This window comes from Zeugodacus cucurbitae, chromosome 6 (assembly GCF_028554725.1).
Source record: "Zeugodacus cucurbitae isolate PBARC_wt_2022May chromosome 6, idZeuCucr1.2, whole genome shotgun sequence".
In the NCBI taxonomy this organism is placed as follows: Eukaryota; Metazoa; Arthropoda; class Insecta; order Diptera; family Tephritidae; genus Zeugodacus; species Zeugodacus cucurbitae.
This window is the reverse complement of record NC_071671.1, coordinates 49,432,473-49,451,407: the sequence shown is the minus strand read 5'-3', so window position 1 is coordinate 49,451,407 and position 18,935 is coordinate 49,432,473. Positions and strand designations below refer to the sequence as shown.

At 36.3% G+C, this 18,935-nt stretch overlaps 4 protein-coding genes across 4 annotated transcripts; 3 read left to right on the top strand and 1 right to left on the bottom strand.

The window, feature by feature from the left end:
- The first annotated feature begins 677 nt into the window (after nt 1–677).
- LOC128922440 (uncharacterized) lies at nt 678–5,836 on the top strand. The gene is made up of 7 exons (XM_054232861.1): nt 678–819; nt 892–1,064; nt 1,143–1,889; nt 2,015–2,248; nt 2,308–4,242; nt 4,302–4,779; nt 4,841–5,836. Exons 1-7 carry the CDS (start codon nt 780–782, stop codon nt 5,026–5,028), a joined length of 3,795 nt encoding a protein of 1,264 aa, XP_054088836.1. The 5' UTR covers nt 678–779; the 3' UTR covers nt 5,029–5,836.
- Nucleotides 5,837–8,699: 2,863 nt separating this feature from the next.
- Nucleotides 8,700–10,076, bottom strand: LOC128922439 (antigen 5 like allergen Cul n 1-like). Its single transcript, XM_054232860.1, has 3 exons — nt 9,605–10,076; nt 9,098–9,489; nt 8,700–9,024 (listed from the first exon to the last, which is right to left on the bottom strand). Exons 1-3 carry the CDS (start codon nt 9,746–9,748, stop codon nt 8,769–8,771), a joined length of 792 nt encoding a protein of 263 aa, XP_054088835.1. The 5' UTR covers nt 9,749–10,076; the 3' UTR covers nt 8,700–8,768.
- Nucleotides 10,077–12,944: 2,868 nt separating this feature from the next.
- Nucleotides 12,945–13,561, top strand: LOC128922438 (uncharacterized). Its single transcript, XM_054232859.1, has one exon. The coding sequence runs from the start codon at nt 12,955–12,957 to the stop codon at nt 13,528–13,530; it is 576 nt and encodes a 191-aa protein (XP_054088834.1). The 5' UTR covers nt 12,945–12,954; the 3' UTR covers nt 13,531–13,561.
- On the top strand, nt 13,552–15,340 carry LOC128922437 (uncharacterized). The gene is made up of 2 exons (XM_054232858.1): nt 13,552–14,326; nt 14,382–15,340. Exons 1-2 carry the CDS (start codon nt 13,552–13,554, stop codon nt 15,185–15,187), a joined length of 1,581 nt encoding a protein of 526 aa, XP_054088833.1. The 3' UTR covers nt 15,188–15,340.
- Nucleotides 15,341–18,935: the final 3,595 nt, after the last annotated feature.

The following is an 18,935-nucleotide window of genomic DNA, read 5'->3' as shown; positions in this document are numbered from 1 at the left end:
GTGTGCGGCGTCAATTTGGAAGAGCCGTGCTTCTCCCATGGCCAATTGTTCGTCGCATGCTCGAGAGTGGGAACACCAAGGCGCTTATTCATTTACGCGCCAGGTGGAAAAACCAAAAAATGTTGTATACCAATATGTTTTATAAATACGTAACAGTTTTACAACAATAAATAAAACACAAAGTAAAAACCCTTAAGAGTTTTAATCGATTTAGGTGTAGCGAAGCGCACAGGGTAACAGCTAGTATATACATATATGTATATGTACAATTGCCGCTACTATGTAGTTGTTATCATGAAAAGTTATTAGTGCTTGTTTATATAAAATAGTCCCAGCAGGAAACTAAACTTAGAAATGTATGTCAATGAAATAAGTTTATTATTGAATTCATATTGTTAAAGATTAGTCATATCAACATTAATTTTTAGTATTTTCGTTTGGAATTAAAAAAAAATAATCAAATTTTCAAAATATACATACATACATATGTACATATATTGAAATCATTTAAATATTTTAAATTAATAGTAATATCATATACATTAGTTATCCGACAGGGTAGCTAAATACGTAGACAAATACACCCAAATATCTATTTATGTAGTATATGTATGAACATACATATTTATGCACACTTTGGGCAAAAGTGTTATTTAATAGATAGACGCGCAGTATATTTTCAATATACTTTACACAGTCATGTATAACTGACGTGTCTCTGTTGGAGCAAGTGGAAAATAAATTAGCATTTAAACGCATATAAAAGTAAAAGTATCAAAATGTCAACTAATTTTTCAATTAATGGCAAAATTTACAAAAGTAAGTACAATTTATGTAATAATGTCGACTACAATTTCAACTGTCAATGCATTTAAACATAAATTTACGCAGTACCACTATCCAGTCTACCAGCGGATATAACTTTAAATACTTTTATTCGTGAGCATGCGGGACTCACAGGTACAAAATTGATGTGCCAAGAGGGCGGTTGCGGTGTATGTATTTGCGTTGTTACGGGAAAACATCCGATTACTGGAAATATACGAACATGGACTGTCAACTCTGTAAGTTGAAGTTAAATTATTATAATATTCATATCAACTATTTAGCGAATTAAAAGGTGTTCCTTATTACATTTAAAGTGTTTGACATTGCTGAATACGTGCACTGATTGGGACATAACAACTACAGAAGGCATTGGTAATAAGAATGTTGGCTACCATCCGATTCAGACACGTTTGGCCAAAATGAATGGCACTCAATGTGGTTTCTGTTCGCCTGGATTCGTAATGAATATGTATGGTTTATTGAAATCTAAGAGTGGCAATGTTACTATGAAAGAGGTGGAAAATTCTTTTGGGGGCAACATTTGTCGCTGTACTGGATACCGACCTATATTAGACTCTATGAAATCTTTTGCAGTCGATAGCACAATTGAAATTCCTGCAGAGTGTCAGGATATTGAAGACATCAATAATATAGTATGTGCGAAATCTTCAAATAGTATGTGCCAAAGTTCTTGTAGCCTCCTTTCAAAACGATCACCAATAGAATATAAGGACGGTAGTCATTGGTATTGGCCCAAGTCAATCGCTGAAGTCTTCTCAGCTATCGAAAAATTACAAAATAACAAATATATTTTGGTTGCTGGTAATACTGCTACTGGTGTTTTCCGACGTGATCCCTCTATTAACACATTTATCGATGTCAATGGTGTAGCTGAACTTAGACAACACAGTATTACCCCAAAAGCCATAACATTAGGCGGTAACTTAAGTTTAACAGATACAATGGCAATATTTGAGGAGGCAGCTAACATCAAAGGGTATGAATATTGTGAGCAACTGTGGAAGCACTTTGATTTGATTGCAAATATACCAGTACGAAATGTGAGTACATCATTTTAACATTAAATATATTTATGACTGAAATTCTAATATACAATTCGTTATGTTTATAAAATAACTAAAATATCAATATTTTTTCATTTATGTATGTAAATATTTTTTTTCAGATGGGTACCTTAGCAGGTAATCTTATCATGAAGTACTATCATAACGATTTTCCATCCGATGTACACATCGTATTTGAAGCACTAAACGCTCAAGTGGTACTTCAAGAAAATGCTGTAGAAGAAAAAACACTTACAATGGCAGAATTCCTGCAAACTGAAATGAACGGTAAAATTATCAGAGCAATTATTCTTCCACCTTATTTACGTGAACAATATATCTTTGATTCCTACAAGGTAAACGTTTTCCCCTTATGCATTTTTTTTATAATCAACAAACATTTCTTATTTGACAGATTATGATAAGAGCCCAAAATGCGCATGCTTATGTTAACGCCGCATTTCTAATAAGTGTCGAGAGACCAAGCCTTAAAATACAAAACGCCCGTATTTGTTTTGGAGGTATAAGTCCTGAGTTCATCCATGCCACGGAAATCGAAGAAACATTAAAAGGAAAACAGCTCTATGATACAGAAGTTGTTGCAAAAATTTTCTCAATAGCCAGTAATACTTTGACTGCTGATTCAGTTTTATCTAATGCTTCGCCTGAATATAGACAGAAACTTGCCTGTGGTCTGCTTTATAAAACCATATTAAAAAATACTCCAGACCGCTTAATACCAGAGAAATTACGAAGCGGCTCTGAAATACTTAAGCGTCCACTATCCTCTGGCAAACAGGTATACGAAAGTATAACAGGAGATTTTCCTGTTCACCAACCCAGTGAAAAATTCGAGGGTTTAATGCAGACATCAGGGGAAGCAACTTATGCAAATGACATTCCCGCACCACCAAATCAACTATGGGCTGCTTTTGTTACTGCTAAACATGTGGGGGCCACAGTGACCAATATTGATACTTCAGATGCATTCAAAATATCAGGTGTAGTTGCATTTTTAACATGCAAAGATATTCCAGGAAAAAACACAATTACTGGCGATGAACCCATGTTTTTCTTGGAAAACGAAGAATTATTTGCAAGCGGCACAATTAAATATTACAATCAACCAATCGGATTAATAGTAGCAGAGTCAAATGCCACTGCTAACGTGGCAGCTGAGTTAGTAAAAATCACTTATGATTGCAACGAAGGTGAAGTTTTTCCTACTCTTCATGATGTTATCAACAGTGGCTGCTCTAATAGAATCAATCATACGGTTAAGTCACTTATAGAAAATCTAAATGTTGAAGAAAAATATGATGTACGTGGCTCCGGAAAATTGGATTTGGGCCTGCAATACCATTTTTTCTTGGAACCATATACCGCCGTAGTTATTCCTTTTGAAGGTGGATTGGAGGTGTATGCAACTACTCAGTGGATGGACCTTCAACAAGGAGTACTGGCAGATTTACTTGGTATGAAAATTAACCAAATTCAGGTGAAAGTTCGTCGTTTGGGTGGAGGATTCGGGGGTAAAGGAACCAGAAGTTCCTTCGCTGCTTGTGCTGCTGCTTTAGCTGCCTACAAACTTAATCGTCCAGTACGTTTCGTTCAATCTATAGAATCAATGATGAATATCTTAGGAAAGCGATGGGCTTTTCATTCTGAGTACGAATTTTACGTTAAGCAGACAGGAAAAATAGTTGCTTTGCGTACCGAATTTTACGTGGATGCTGGATGTCATCCCAATGAATCCCCAATGGGCCATACTGTTTTAGTCTCTAAAAATTGCTATGAATTTACTGATAATTACAAATTAGATGGATTTATGGTTATAACCGACTCACCCAGCAACACACCCTGCCGAGGGCCTGGTTCCGTCGAGGGAATTGCAATGATTGAAAACATTCTCGAACACATTTCTTTTGAAACAGGACTAGACCCAGTCGACGTACGTAAAGCTAATTTAATTCCAGGTCATAAAATGGATCAAATGATAGAACACTTTATCCAATCAACTGATTACAAAATGCGAAAGCAGAATGTTAAAACCTTTAATGAGAATAATCGCTGGCGAAAGAAAGGTCTGGGAATCGCCATCATGGAGTACCACATTGGCTACTTTGGACAATTTCCTGCTACTTTAGCCATTTATCATCGTGATGGCACAGTAGTCATTTCACATGGTGGTATTGAAATGGGTCAAGGTATGAACACGAAAATTGCACAATTAGCGTCTCATCAATTAGGCATACCAGTGAATATGATTCGATTCGAAGGTAGTAATACTATTAATGGTGCTAATGGCATGGTGACAGGAGGATCTATTGGCAGCGAAACACTCTGCTATGTAAATATTTTCTGAGTAAGACATATGTATTTCCTTAATCTCATATGTATATGTTTTAGGCGGTTCGCAAATGCTGTAATACAATTAATGAACGTCTAAAAAATGTACGGGAATCCCTTAAAAATCCGTCATGGTTAGAAATAATACAAACAGCTTACAATAAACACATTAGTTTGATTGCAAGCGAAAATTGTAAGGCCAACGACATGGATCCCTATACTGTTTGTGCTCTAGGTCTAATTGAAGTGGAAGTCGACATACTTACCGGAAATTATCATCTTACTCGTGTGGATATTTTGGAAGATGCTGGTGAGAGTCTGAATCCAAATGTAGATATTGGACAAATTGAGGGAGCATTCATGATGGGTCTCGGCTATTGGACTTCTGAAGAAATAGTTGTTGATACAAATACTGGGGAATTGCAGACCAACCGTACATGGAACTATAAACCCCCCGGAGCTAAAGATATACCAATAGATTTTCGCATTGAGATGTTAGCCGGCAGTCCAAACGTAGCTGGCTTTATGCGATCTAAGGGTATGTTAATTGTTTATTTATACGTTAACATATACTTTTAAAGATATATTTATAATTTTAGCAACTGGTGAGCCAGCAATTTGTTTGGGAATAGCTGTAGGTTTTGCTTTACAGGAGGCCTTACAGTCTTCCCGTTCAGATGCTGGTTTATCGAAAAAGTGGATTCCGTTAACTGCGCCTATGACGCCAGAGCGAGTTTTATTACATTCGGGTACCGATTACAGCATGTTGCATCTGAATTATACTTAATTGCACAAATTGATAAGAAATTCGATTGATTCAATTTTTTCACATACTGAATGTTTATGCATCCCAACTCGTTAGACGTCAAAGTGGTTTATATACCTACGGATATATAAGAACAAACGTTTTTTAATATATTCTAATGTTTATAGGCACATGTATAATTACATATATTTTAAAATAAATTTAAAACATATAAAAAATTAAAATATTTTTGTGAATGATTTTTTATTAAAAAAAATCGCAATAAAGCACTACAAAGCATATTATGTATATGTTAGTGTATATATAAAAAAATTAGCTACTATGAACCAAGTAACAAAACTATAACGTTGCACAGATGATCATTGCGCCTGATCCCCTAACATATATACAGTGGAACTTCTCTAACTTGAATCACCATAATCCACGAAAAAACTTCGAGTTATAGAATTTTCATTAAAACACGATTTTTCTAAAGGCTGTAAAATATAGATTTATACCCAGTTTTATTTATTTACTTCGCATGAAATTTTATGTTCATACGTTAAAACATGTATTCTGTAATTTTGTTGGTTGCAATTTGTTATTGTTTGGCTCTTAACGTCTGTATCTCATGCCTTTGTTACATGATTTATGCAATCCATATATTTTGTTCGCCGCCGTACGATTTAGAGGAACTCTTTTAAAATTGTTCGTTGATGGCAAAATTTTAAATTAAATTAAGTACCCCATACAAATAATTATATGTGCATGAACTTTTTGCAAATAAACTAAAAGATTAGAATATTGTAAAAGGTTTCTGAGTATGCAGGTTTGTTATTACTATTATATACGCTATAAAACAAAAAAAAAAAAAACAAAAAATAAAAAATTAAATTGTTTTTAAGTATAAACCATAATGTATGTTTAGGCTTATAGTAAATACTTATATGTGCATTCCACTGTTTTTACCAGAAAATCATATACATTTGAGTTTCACTGAAAGAAATGTTAATTTTAATAGTCAGTAGCATTGTCCTTATATTTAAAACTAAATTAAGCCGTTTAATCAGAGAATTAACTACTGACTGTAGTATAGTTATGTAAATATTGGCAAATTCTTGCTCTATGGCTTATTTTCTCAAACTGCTTTCCGTTTTGGAAAGCAGTAGCAGATAGGATCCCCAGAGATCCTCAATAAGATTTAGCTTCGAACTTAATGCTGCACATTGTAATACGGGAATTTTCCGGCCGTTAAAGATTTTCATCGTGTGGATTGAAGCGTTATCCTGCTGATATGTCCAGTTATATGCCATAAATATTGCCAGCAAATTTTATTAACTCGCTGTCCAAAATATCTACATAGACATGTAGATGGTTTTCCACTGCAGCAAAATGCAGCCCAAGAAATCAAGGTACCGCTTCCAAAACATCACTTGTAGCAGGACCCTCGTTCCTGATGCGAATCTCTCCAATATTTCTTGAAATGATCTGGGCCGACCAAATTAAATTATTTTTCGCCACTAAATACTACATTCTATGACTTATCGGCCCAGAATTGGTATTTATTTGCAAACCTCAAATGTGGTTGATTGTGCCTTTGTTTAGCGTTGGTTTAGGTACCATGGATGTGTGCTTGAGAGACTGATTTTTATGTATAATTGGAAAACTTATATTTATTGCGATTTGCGGTCTTAAATAGATGCTTATTTAACCGCTGCTTATCAAGTGCGCAACTGCGCAGGTGCTAGCACCGATCATCAATGTTGTTTTCCGTCCGCTGCGCGCACTATACCATAATTAGTTGGGTTTTAAGAAGTTTTGATATACATCTTCGATATTGCTTTGGTCTAGACGTATTTTGGAACCAATTTTATGCATTTCTATGATTATTCCTTGTTCCTTGGCTGACCAACTAGTACCACGAGGCATTTTAAGCTTAAAGTTAAATGAATCTGATCAACACTTTAATAATTCATTAAATGAATATACCTACATTAGTTTTACAAAGAAATTTCCATGCAAAAAGAATTTGTCGCTACACTATCACCATGAAAGATCAGCTAAACTGATTTTGCACATATAGATATTTACTATGCAATACCCAATTCACAAGTACATTCTTAATGTAACGATACAACGAACGAGAAAAGTATGTACGAATTTTCGTTGTATAGTAACGACAACATATCAACCTTTTATTCTACGTTTACCGAAATTCAAAAAATAATATTGAACAAGAAATATAAACAATAACAAAAATGCACATTTAAATATTTGTATGAGGTATTAAGCCCTGGTCGAAAAGTTCGATTTATGGAAGGAAATTTGTATAAAATTTGACTTATATTGCCACTTCAAAAGTTCGAGTTATGGAGAACTTTGAGTTTTGGAAGTTTGAGTTATGGAAGTAAATTTGTATTAAATTTGATTTCTAAACGCTATTGCCAATTCAAAAGTACGAGTTATGAAGATATTCGACTGACAGTTATTGACTTTTTTTCACAGAGCCTAAGTCGATTTAATTAACAATAGATATTTTTATTTCCGAAAAAAATTTAAATGTCCTTCGATTTGGATACCAATACTTCTTTTAAGGAAAGAAACAACATCGAGTCTCAAAAAAATTTGCCAAATTGCTCAATTCATTTTAAGTCGACTTAAGCTACATTCATAAATTACGACGGAAATGTATTCGTGAGACCAATATATCCTATTTTTGTACCGGTGGATCAGAAAGAAGGTAAGTTAATACAAATTTGGCTTAACAACACCTTACATACGTTCTAATAAATTTAAAAGTTTCGAACGAAGATCGACGATTGAAAGATCAAAACCCAATCGCAACAGCAAGAAACATGGTAGTGGATAACTCCTCATACTAAACTCATTTTGATATACTATATTAGAAGGTAATGCACAATCCCTTAAACTTAAAATCATAGATCCCTCTAATCAAATAATAATTCCCTTATAAGTCTGTTGAGAAAGCGTTGTAAAACAGAATCAATAATTTTCAACCTACGGTAACCCCCACGAAGACAGACTAGAGATCGTGATTTAAACCATAGTGAAATTTTAAGAGTAATAACCTCGAAATAAACACGATCCGAACAATAATATTATATTTATAGACTATATATTCCATATCCTTCATAAAGTATTCTACAAACTTGTTTCTTCGCTTTAGTTGGTTTTATTAGAGGACACACAATCAAGTATTTGAATCAACATGGATTGGTCCTTCAAACAATATATTAGAACATGTGTATATATGGAAATATCAATATCTGTCCAGCCTGTCTCCGTAACATCTCTATCGTTATTAGCCTTCCGTTTGGCAGCATTAGAAGGAGGTTACCATGGCTATGAATGATGTCCTTGTAAAGAGTCAGTTTCAGAATGAGGCGGAATCTAAAGGTATAAAGCCACAATAACCTGGACGACAGTTCACAGTTGAAGAACGAGTATGTCCAAAATAAACATGAGTTATATGACGCAGCTTAGAAGATGAGAGATTAACGACCGCGTAATATGATAAAATAATGCAAATAGACTAATTAAAGATCTATCTAATCAATAAGTACGCGGGATTTTCAACATGTCCTTTGCCAACAACTGATATATAACTCACATATAACGGATGCAAAATTGAACCCAGCAATGATTATGAATATTTAACTTTATCATCTTCAAGTAAAATAAAAATCAAAACGTTTTCAAATTAATATTAATTTTTTAGTTCAGTCTTTATTTCTGTTATACAACAAGAAAGCACTTGTCATTTATTCATAGTTTGGATTGTATTTCTCCTTTGTGGAACATAAACCGGGATAATTTCGATTACTGCCAGTTTGACATTCCGACGCCGGTTCGCCAACAGTATAAACTGGCACGCCCAAAGCATATTTACTCGCATAATTACAGGCCATATTGTAGATGTGAAAGAAAGGAAATGAAGGATTGGTGTAACGGATGATAGCGCAACCGACGTGGGTATTACGATCAACCACGAACTCAGCAAAGTGGCCATATTCCTCGCTGTAATGCAAAACAAATTACAAATGTAATTAAGTAAGTAATTAATTACGTAAAATAATTACAAAATACTAACAATTTCGATGAGACACGGAATTTCGATATATAATTACTGTTGATCAACGGATATTCACCAAACCACAAGCCCATCGAACGGCTTATCACTTCACTTATGCTAACGCCCTGCCGTTGGTAAGCCACGCCAGAGAGATTTTGTCCCACATTCGCGAAGCGCGGCGTATTGTTGCATTCATCATGTTCCACATAACACATTTTCAAATTGAGCGCAGCGAGAAAGGCGAGCTCCTCGTCCCACACCATGGTGGCCATGCGCGAGGCGGGATAATAGCCGGGCAACTCGCCGAGTGCTACGAAGTTGCGACGTTTATTGTGCTCGTGCAGAATCTCCTTCTTGTAGGAGCGCAAATCCATCATGACGGCGTCTTCCGGGCAGGCGGCGGTGAAATCCTGTTACGATTGAATATGAAGTAATTAGAGTTGTTTTAAAATTTCTCAAATATTCATAACTTATTTTTCACTTTGCACTATTTTTACTCCAAAAGAGTATTTTATAATAACTCACACCATCATGCCCACATGCCAGATGTTGCTTTCCATTCGGACACAATTCGGGATCACACCAATTTAATCTGTTGGACTTGACCTCAACTAAGGCGACAATGACAAAAACGAGCAAAACATTTATTGCAGCAAATTTGGTTAACATTTTTGACACAAAATTATGAAATTACAAAAACGTAAAGTGTAAAGAGCCGTTCCTTTACGAAATGCGATTAAATGTCTTTGCTGCAATCGCCGCTTATTTTATACTCAAAATCCAGAGCGGCGAAATTGCATGAAAGTGAAGTTATAAAATTTTTGTTTTTGTGTTTATTATTACAAAAGAAATTCTGAACGCACTGAGAAACGCATTCAGATGCTTCAAATTGCGAGATGTGTCAATCAAAACAAGAAATAACAAAAACAAAAGCCAGTTAAGGCGTCGAAGTAATTAACGAAGAAATGAATCTTGTACGAAGAGCAATTTGATAATGAGCACCGACAGTTGTTGTCAGCCGCACGTGAATTTGAGAAATGTTTGCAGCAGCGTTAATAAGGGAAAGAGAGCATTAAATGCAACACGCGCCGTTTGCAGTCTAATTTATATATTCTTAATTCAAATTTTACGCTTTGTTTGGGTGCTGTCTAATGGTTTTTATATATATACATATTTCCATTTTTTAAAAGGTACCGGTTCATAAATATATATTTGTTGTTGTAAAACGTAATAATTTTGATATCCAAGTAAACTGACAGTAATGAGTTCGTATTTCCCTCGGTTTCTCAATGAATAAAGTCAATTTCAATGCAGCGAAGTGATCACGGATCCTCCTATTTGTTGGTGTATTGATTTTGGTTCGAAGCCTTTTAGGGATATTGAATACAAAGATATTGGAATGAGAATTGGTCCACCCGAAACTAATTTCTTTTAAGGGCACCAAGAAACACCTGATTTTGGTTTTAACTTCACCAAAACCATTGTACCTGCCTGTTATCTCCTAGTACCACTGTAGTCTCCTATATTACAGATCAGCTCACTAAATTCATCAAGAAAATCTTAGAGAAGTTTTTTGGAAGGCAGTATCTCAAGTCTATAGAACGTTTGATTAAAAAAAGCTCAAAATGAACCAGTGGCGCACGCAGGAAAAAAATTTGGGGGGGAGGGGGTTTTAGGTAAAAAGACAATGTTTCATTATTTTATTCAGAAATTGAAGTCTAATCTTCTTTTAATTTGGGCCATAACATTTAAAATCTCTTCCTTCGTCACGTCCTCCGTTCAGGCGTGCTTCTCCAGTTTTATTTCTTAAATATGTTTTATTTCTTAAATATGTTTTAAGCCTGCGAAGTGAGGAAAACGAGCGTTCACTTGAAGCGACAGATATAGGGATTATTGCTCCAATCTTTAAAAAACGATGCACTGTTTTGAAAATTTTTGCATCGCAACAATTCAACGCGTCTAAAAAAGTTTTGGATCTCTTTGTTTGATTTAATCAGTTCCTGAAAATATATTCAAAATTTTAGTTAGAAAATATAATCTGAAGAAAAGATTTTTAACATTTTCCACATTCTAAATTCAGCAACGAAATCATCGGGATCTTCTACATCAGCGGTTAAGTTAAGACACTGAAGTATTTTTTTGCAAATAGCATAATTTTTTTAATTTAAATTTATTTCACAACAGTTTGCTCATGAAACGAAAACTGAAAGTCATAATAAAAATTTTTCAAATTTTTCCTGTATTATGATTAACAATAAACTCTAAAAAAAATAATATTTTTAATTCATTTATTTTACATATTCTTACATCGTCGGCAGAAAGATTGCGTTGAAAACAACAAATTACAATTTTTCAAATGACTATGTAGAATTAAATTATATTATTTAGAAATTAAATTCTATTATTTAAAAATTCAATTACTTTGGGGTGGGGGGGGGGCGGTGTTTTAACACCCCAAAACCCCCCCCTGCGTGCGCCCCTGAAATGAACTAAGAAGCTTTTCCAGATGAAATAGGAGAAACTGTTTAAAGGTTTTTTTCTTTAAGTCAGAACTTCACTAAGCGAGAGAAAGCTTTTCTTTATTTAGACTGAAACTAATGTCGAAACTGTTTCAGATGAAGATTTCTCTAACAACCATTTATGCGCCCCACCACCCAGATTTTCATTATCTAAAAATATCGCCAGATCTCGAAACTACATAATGTGCAGATTTAGGACATACATTTGGAAGAGCCATCATATTTCCTGAAATATTCCAAAGCCTTTCGTTCGACTTCTAAAAGCATTTATTGATTTGGGGATCCAATTTGTCAATTGGAGCACAATACATTAGTAAATTGCTTCCATGAGTTGTTTTGCATAAACAGAAAGTATTCGACATTCTTTTATTCATTTAAAAAATATTTTTTTTGGTTTGAAATTTGTTTACTTTTGAATTTCAAAATTTTAATTTTTGAATAAATGTAAGGGTTAAATCAATGGCAACAAACATGTCAAATTCGGGTAAAAAGAAAATGAAATGTCATATACTTAGTTCACTTTGTTGAATACACTTTGGCTAAAAATAGGTAAGAAACCTGGGAGAGAGCTTATATACAAAAGATTTCAAAATATTTTGTCAAAATGACTTTTCAAAAAAAAAAAAAAATAAAATGGAGAATAAGAAATTGTTAAATTTTTTTTTTCAAAAACGACAGGGACATTATTTCTGTTTTTTTGTGGAGAACATACATATTTTTGCCATTTTTTTATAATATAAAAAAATTACTTTCTCCATTGCACATATGTAAATATTTATTGTTTAAATTTCTTTTGAAATATCTATTGCCTATGAAACAAATACTAGTATTTGGCTTTACTACAATTCAATGTGTGTCATAGTACGCAGTAAACACAATACCATAATACTTTTATCATGGTATTTTTACCACATGTGTGTCACGAGTATTATACAATTGAACAATGATACAAATATTTTAACAAAGCAACAATGACAACTTTCAAAATATTATTATTTTTTGTTTTCTTTTTTTTATTATTCTGTAATTCAAATAAAATTCTCTTATTATTATCTTCCTCACATTTTTTCCATACTTACTTTCTAATGTTTCCCTGGCCTTCCACAAATATTTCAAAACTAAAATTAGTCCAACGATCTATAGATTACAAATTGTTTGTATGGGAGATTAGAAAATTGTGAATTTAAGACTTTTGCAGGCAATTTTTCCGTAGGAAACATCATTGTACTTCAAGGAATATTCTAAAAAAAGAGCTAGCGAAATCGGTTCGACTGTTCTGGAGATTAGCGTTTCAGCGATTTATTTTTATTATTATTATGTTATTAGTGAATATAAGTAAATTTTACTATATAGTATATGTATGCATGTTTATGTTTAGCCATGATACAATGTTCCGGTGAAGCAACGTACATGAATGACGTACTAACTTCTTCAAACTCTGTTTTTTGTGCCTTTGCTATTGCAACAAAAGTTGGCGCAAATATCGAAAAGATTGATGCTTCTGAAGCTTTGCAAACGCCAGGTGTGATAGCTTTTTATACAGCAAAAGATATTCCGGGAACTAATTCATCATGCGACCCATTGTTCGGCTATGAATTTGAAGAGATTTTTTGTACAGATATTGTTAAATATTATGGCCAACCTATAGGCGTATTGGTTGCACAAACAAATGATATTGCGAACCGTATTGCCTCCAAAGTAAAAGTGACATATTCAAGCAGTATACATAATATTTTAACATCAACTAAAGAAGTGTTTGAAGCACATGAAATGAAACGTATTAATATGATAAAAACTTCGAAGTTCGATGAAATAAAATTTTCACAGGAACCAGATATTAATGCTAAAGGTCTTTTTGAAATGGGTGGACAATATCATTTTACAATGGAACCCCAAACTACTATCGTTGTTCCTTTCGAAGAAGCATTTTAAGTTTGGGCAGCAACGCAGTGGATGGATCATACTCAAAGTGTAATTGCAAAAATGTTGAAACTTAAAGTAAACAATGTACAATTGAAGGTTCGTCGCCTCGGTGGTGGATTTGGAAGTAAAATTTCTCGTGGAAACCAGGTTGTCTGTGCTGCATCCTTGGTGGCATACAAACTAAATCGACCATCTCGCTTCGTGCAAACCATCGAGTCGATGATGACCTCAAACGGAAAACGATGGGGTTGTCGTAGTGATTATGATTTTCACATAAAAGCTAATGGAAAAATTGTAGGACTTAAAAATACATTTTATCAGGATGCGGGGTGCACACTCAATGAAAATCCGATTAACGGACATTCTGTTGTTTGTGCAAAAAATTGTTATGAACTCCCTGACATAAGCACTAAAATAGTGGCCGAAGCTGTCATAACCGATGCACCCAGTTCGACATGGTGCCGTGCACCGGGTTCGGTTGAAGGAATAGCAATGATTGAAAATATACTGGAACATATTGCATTTGAAGCAAATATAGATCCTGTGGATGCACGATTAGCTAACATAAAATCTGGAAACAAACTGGAGGAGCTACTACCGCGATTTGTTAATACAACAGAATATCGTCATCGTCGAAAGGTAATCGACGAATTCAACGAGAAGAATCGTTGGACTAAACGAGGGCTTGGTTTGGCTATTATGGAATATCCAATTTTTCTTTTTGGTCAATTTCCAGCCACAGTATCCATTTATCACGCCGATGGTACTGTAGTTATATCTCACGGAGGAATCGAAATGGGTCAAGGTAAGTAATTTATACTTGATTTAGTGAATAAGAAGTTTACTTGTTTTTTCTTAAGGCATGAACACGAAAGTTGCTCAAGTAGCAGCCCATACACTTGGTGTACCATTATCTTACATTAAGATTGAGTCTAGCGACACTATCAACGGTGCTAATTCTATGGTTACTGGAGGTGCTGTAGGGAGTGAAAGTCTTTGTTTTGCCACTAGAAAAGCTTGCGAAACTCTTAATGAACGTCTTAAGCCAATTAAAAACTCACTTGGAAAGGAAGCTAACTGGCTGAATGTTGTACAACAAGCGTGGGCAAAAGCAATAAATATGGTAGTTAGTGAACGTTATAAAGAAGGTGATATGCAGAATTACAGTGTATATGGTTTGTGCCTAACTGAAATTGAAGTAGATGTCTTGACGGGAAATAATCAAATTAAACGTGTTGATATATTGGAAGACGCTGGTGAAAGCCTTAGCCCCTACATTGATATTGGTCAAGTGGAAGGATCGTTTGTTATGTTGCTAGGTTATTGGCTTACGGAACAGTTGATATATGATCGGACAACAGGAGAACTTCTAACTAATCGCACGTGGAATTACAAACCACCAGGTGCAAAGGATATTCCGATTGACTTTCGCATAGAACTGCTGCAGAAAAGTCCCAATTCAGCGGGATTTATGCGCTCAAAAGCAACAGGTGAACCACCATGTTGCTTAGCAGTTAGTGTAATTTTTGCCATTCAGCATGCTTTACAATCTGCTCGTAAAGATGCCGGGCTAAAGCGCGAATGGGTTCGCTTAGGCGCTCCAACAACACCTGAGACTATCGTACTGAATGCTGGAACAGATGTGTCAAAATTCTCTCTATCATGATTTGGCACTCGGTAAAATTAATTACAAAGAATTTCGTGTATTGTTAAATATTTACAACTTTTTGGTGACGGGGAATGAACTACGAGTATTACATAAATATTCATTCGTTTTTTTGTTTGTTTTGCCTAAATAAAAATATTGCAATTGAATGGACTTGTTTAAAATCTACTATCTAACGTGAAATTACATAAGGCACTCATTAATCATTATGCCTTATCACAGTATAAAAATATTACACTTGAATTGGAACATATATAATATTATCACGTTTTACATACTTATGATAACGAATAATACTTATATCTACGTCTCCACAATAAATTTTTTTATTTCTTAAGAACGCTCAATAAAATAGAAGAACCAAAATTTGCTAAAAATTAGAAAAAAACGTATTGGTCTACAACTTTGCTTCCGCCGTTTTCCAATAGATGTCTCTATCGATTAAATCGTTTTATATCGATCTTGGACATTTGTGTCAACATTACCCCAACAAAATATTGGTAGAGATCTGTTTGAACTGAAAATGTCACTTTTTGAGTCGAATTCTCGAAATTTGCACGGAATACGCATGCTGCCAGAAGGATGGTCAAAGTTGTAGGTCTAAAATTTTCGAAAATTACATGTTTAAGGATATGACAGCATAACATAAAAACAAGCAACGCCTTCGAAAAAAGAATGAAGCCCCTAAAATGGCAGCTCATTTTTAAGCAGTTTCTGTCAACATAATTTGCTTTAAAATTAAAATTGCAAGCAATCAAAAAATGTCTATCGATATGTAGGGTAATAAACAAAATACTTGTTTGCTTTTTTTGGCAATAAATATCTTAATATATAAAAATCACGTGTCACGTTGTTTTTTTTCGATGGACTCCTAAACTACTGAACCGATTTTAGTGAAACTTTTAACACTGTGTGCAGTTTGGTCCAACTTGAAAGATAGGATAGTTTATAACTCTCCTTATAGTTGCATTATTTATTTATTGCAAATTATTTGTTTATTATTAGCAAAGAGCTATCCACCAGTTGGTGGCGCTAAGTGCGGTATGTTACAGTAGATGGCGCTACATTTCTTTCTAAATTTTCATGGATTTAGGCTGTCATAACAAAAGCTTCTTCTTTTTGACTGGCGTAGACACCGCTTACGCGGTTATAGCCGAGTCCAAAACAGCGCGCCACGCATCTCTCCTTCTGGCAGTTTGGCGCCAATTGGTTATTCCAAGCGAAGCCAGGTCCCTTTCCACCTGGTCCTTCCATCGGAGTGGAGGTCTCCCTCTTCCTCTGCTTCCACCAGCGGGTACTGCATCGAATACTTTCAGAGCTGGAGCACCTTCATCCATTCGAACAACATGTCCTAGCCAGCGTAGCCGCTGTTTTTTATTCGCTGGACTATGTCTATGTCGTCGAATAACACATACAGCTCATCGTTCCATCGTCTGCGGTATTCGCCGTTGCCAATTCTTAAGGGACCATAAATCTTCCGCAAAACCTTTCTCTCGAAAACTCCTAGTGCCGTCTCATCGGATGTTGACATCGTCCACGCTTCTGCACCGTAAAGTAGGACGGGAATGATGAGAGACTTGTAGAGTTTGGTTTTTGTTCGTCGAGAGAGGACTTTACTTTTCAATTGCCTACTTAGTCCATAGTAGCACCTGTTGGCAAGAGTGATTCTGCGTTGGATTTCCAGGCTGACATTGTTGGTGTTGTTAATGCTGGTTCCCAGATAAACGAAATTATCTACAACTTCAAAGTTATGACTGTCAACAGTGACGTGGGAGCCAAGACGCGAGTGCGCTGACTGTTTGTTTGATGACAGGAGATATTTCGTCTTGTCCTCGTTCACCACCAGACCCATACGTTTCGCTTCCTTATCCAGTCTGGAGAAAGCAGAACTAACGGCGCGGGTGTTGTTTCCAATGATATCGATATCATCGGCGTACCCCAGTAGCTGTACACTCTTATAGAAGATTGTACCTTCTCTGTTTAGCTCTGCAGCTCGTATTATTTTCTCCAGCATCAGGTTAAAGAAATCACACGAGAGTGAGTCACCTTGTCTGAAACCCCGTCTGGTATCGAACGGCTCGGAGAGGTTCTTCCCGATCCTGACGAAGCTTTTGGTGTTGCTCAACGTCAGCTTACACAGCCGTATTAGTTTTGCGGGGATACCAAATTCAGACATCGCGGCATAAAGGCAGCTCCTTTTCGTGCTGTCAAAAGCAGCTTTAAAGTCGACAAAGAGATGGTGTGTGTCGATCCTATTTTCACGGGTCTTCTCCAAAATTTGGCGCATGGTGAATATCTGGTCCGTTATTGATTTTCCAGGTCTAAAGCCACACTGATAAGGTCCAATCAGTTTGTTGATGGTGGGCTTTAGTCTTTCACACAATACGCTCGACAGAACCTTATACGCGATGTTGAGGAGGCTTATCCCACGGTAATTGGCGCAAATTGTGGGGTCTCCCTTTTTGTGTATTGGGCAGAGTACACTGAGATTCCAATCGTCAGGCATGCTTTCTTCCGACCATATTCTGCAAAGAAGCTGATGCAAGCACCTTATCAGCTCTTCGCCGCCGTATTTGAATAGCTCGGCCGGTAATCCATCGGCACCCGCCGCCTTATTGTTCTTCAAGCGGGTAATTGCTATTCGAATTTCTTCACGGTCGGGCAATGGAACATCTGCTCCATCGTCATCGATTGGGGAATCGGGTTCGCCATCTCCTGGTGTTGTACTTTCACTGCCATTCAGCAGGCTGGAGAAGTGTTCCCTCCACAAACTCAGTATACTCTGGTCATCAATAACTAGATCACCTCTGGGGGTCCTACAGGAGTGCGCTCCGGTCTTGAATCCTTCAGTTAGTCGCCGGATCTTTTCGTAAAATTTTCGAACATTACCCCTGTCGGCCAGCTTGTCAAGCTCTTCATACTCACGCATTTCGGCCTCTTTCTTTTTTTGTCTGCAAATGCGTCTCGTTTCCCTCTTCAGCTCTCGGTATCTTTCCCATCCCGCTCGTGTTGCGGTCGATCGCAACATTGCGAGGTAGGCAGTCTGTTTTCTCTCCACTGCGAGACGACAATCCTCATCATACCAGCTGTTTTTTTGACTTTTCCGAAAACCAATGGTTTCGGTTGCAGCTGTACGTAAGTAGTTTGATATGCCGTCCCACAGCTCCCTTATACCGAGATGCTGATGAGTGCTCTCAGAGAGCAGGAGTGCAAGTCGAGTAGAAAATCGTTTGGCTGTCGGTTGTGATTGCAGCTTCTCGATGTCGAACCTTCCTTGTGTTTGTTGACGTGTACGCTTTTCTACACAGAGGCGGGTGCGTATCTTAGCTGCTACAAGATAGTGGTCCGAGTCGATGTTGGGACCACGAAGCGTACGCACATCAAAAACACTGGAGACATGTCGTCCATCTATCACAACATGATCGATCTGGTTGCGAGTGATTCGATCCGGGGACAGCCAAGTAGCTTGATGGATTTTCTTATGCTGGAATCTAGTACTACAGACGACCATATTTCGGGCCCCGGCGAAGTCGATCAGCCTCAGACCGTTTGGCGATGTTTCGTCATGGAGGCTGAATTTTCCGACTGTTGTGCCAAAGACACCTTCTTTACCCACCCTAGCGTTGAAATCGCCAAGCACGATTTTGACATCGTGGCGGGGGCAGCGCTCATAGGTACGTTCTAGGCGCTCATAGAAGGTATCTTTGATCACTTCGTCCTTCTCTTCCGTCGGGGCGTGGGCGCAAAT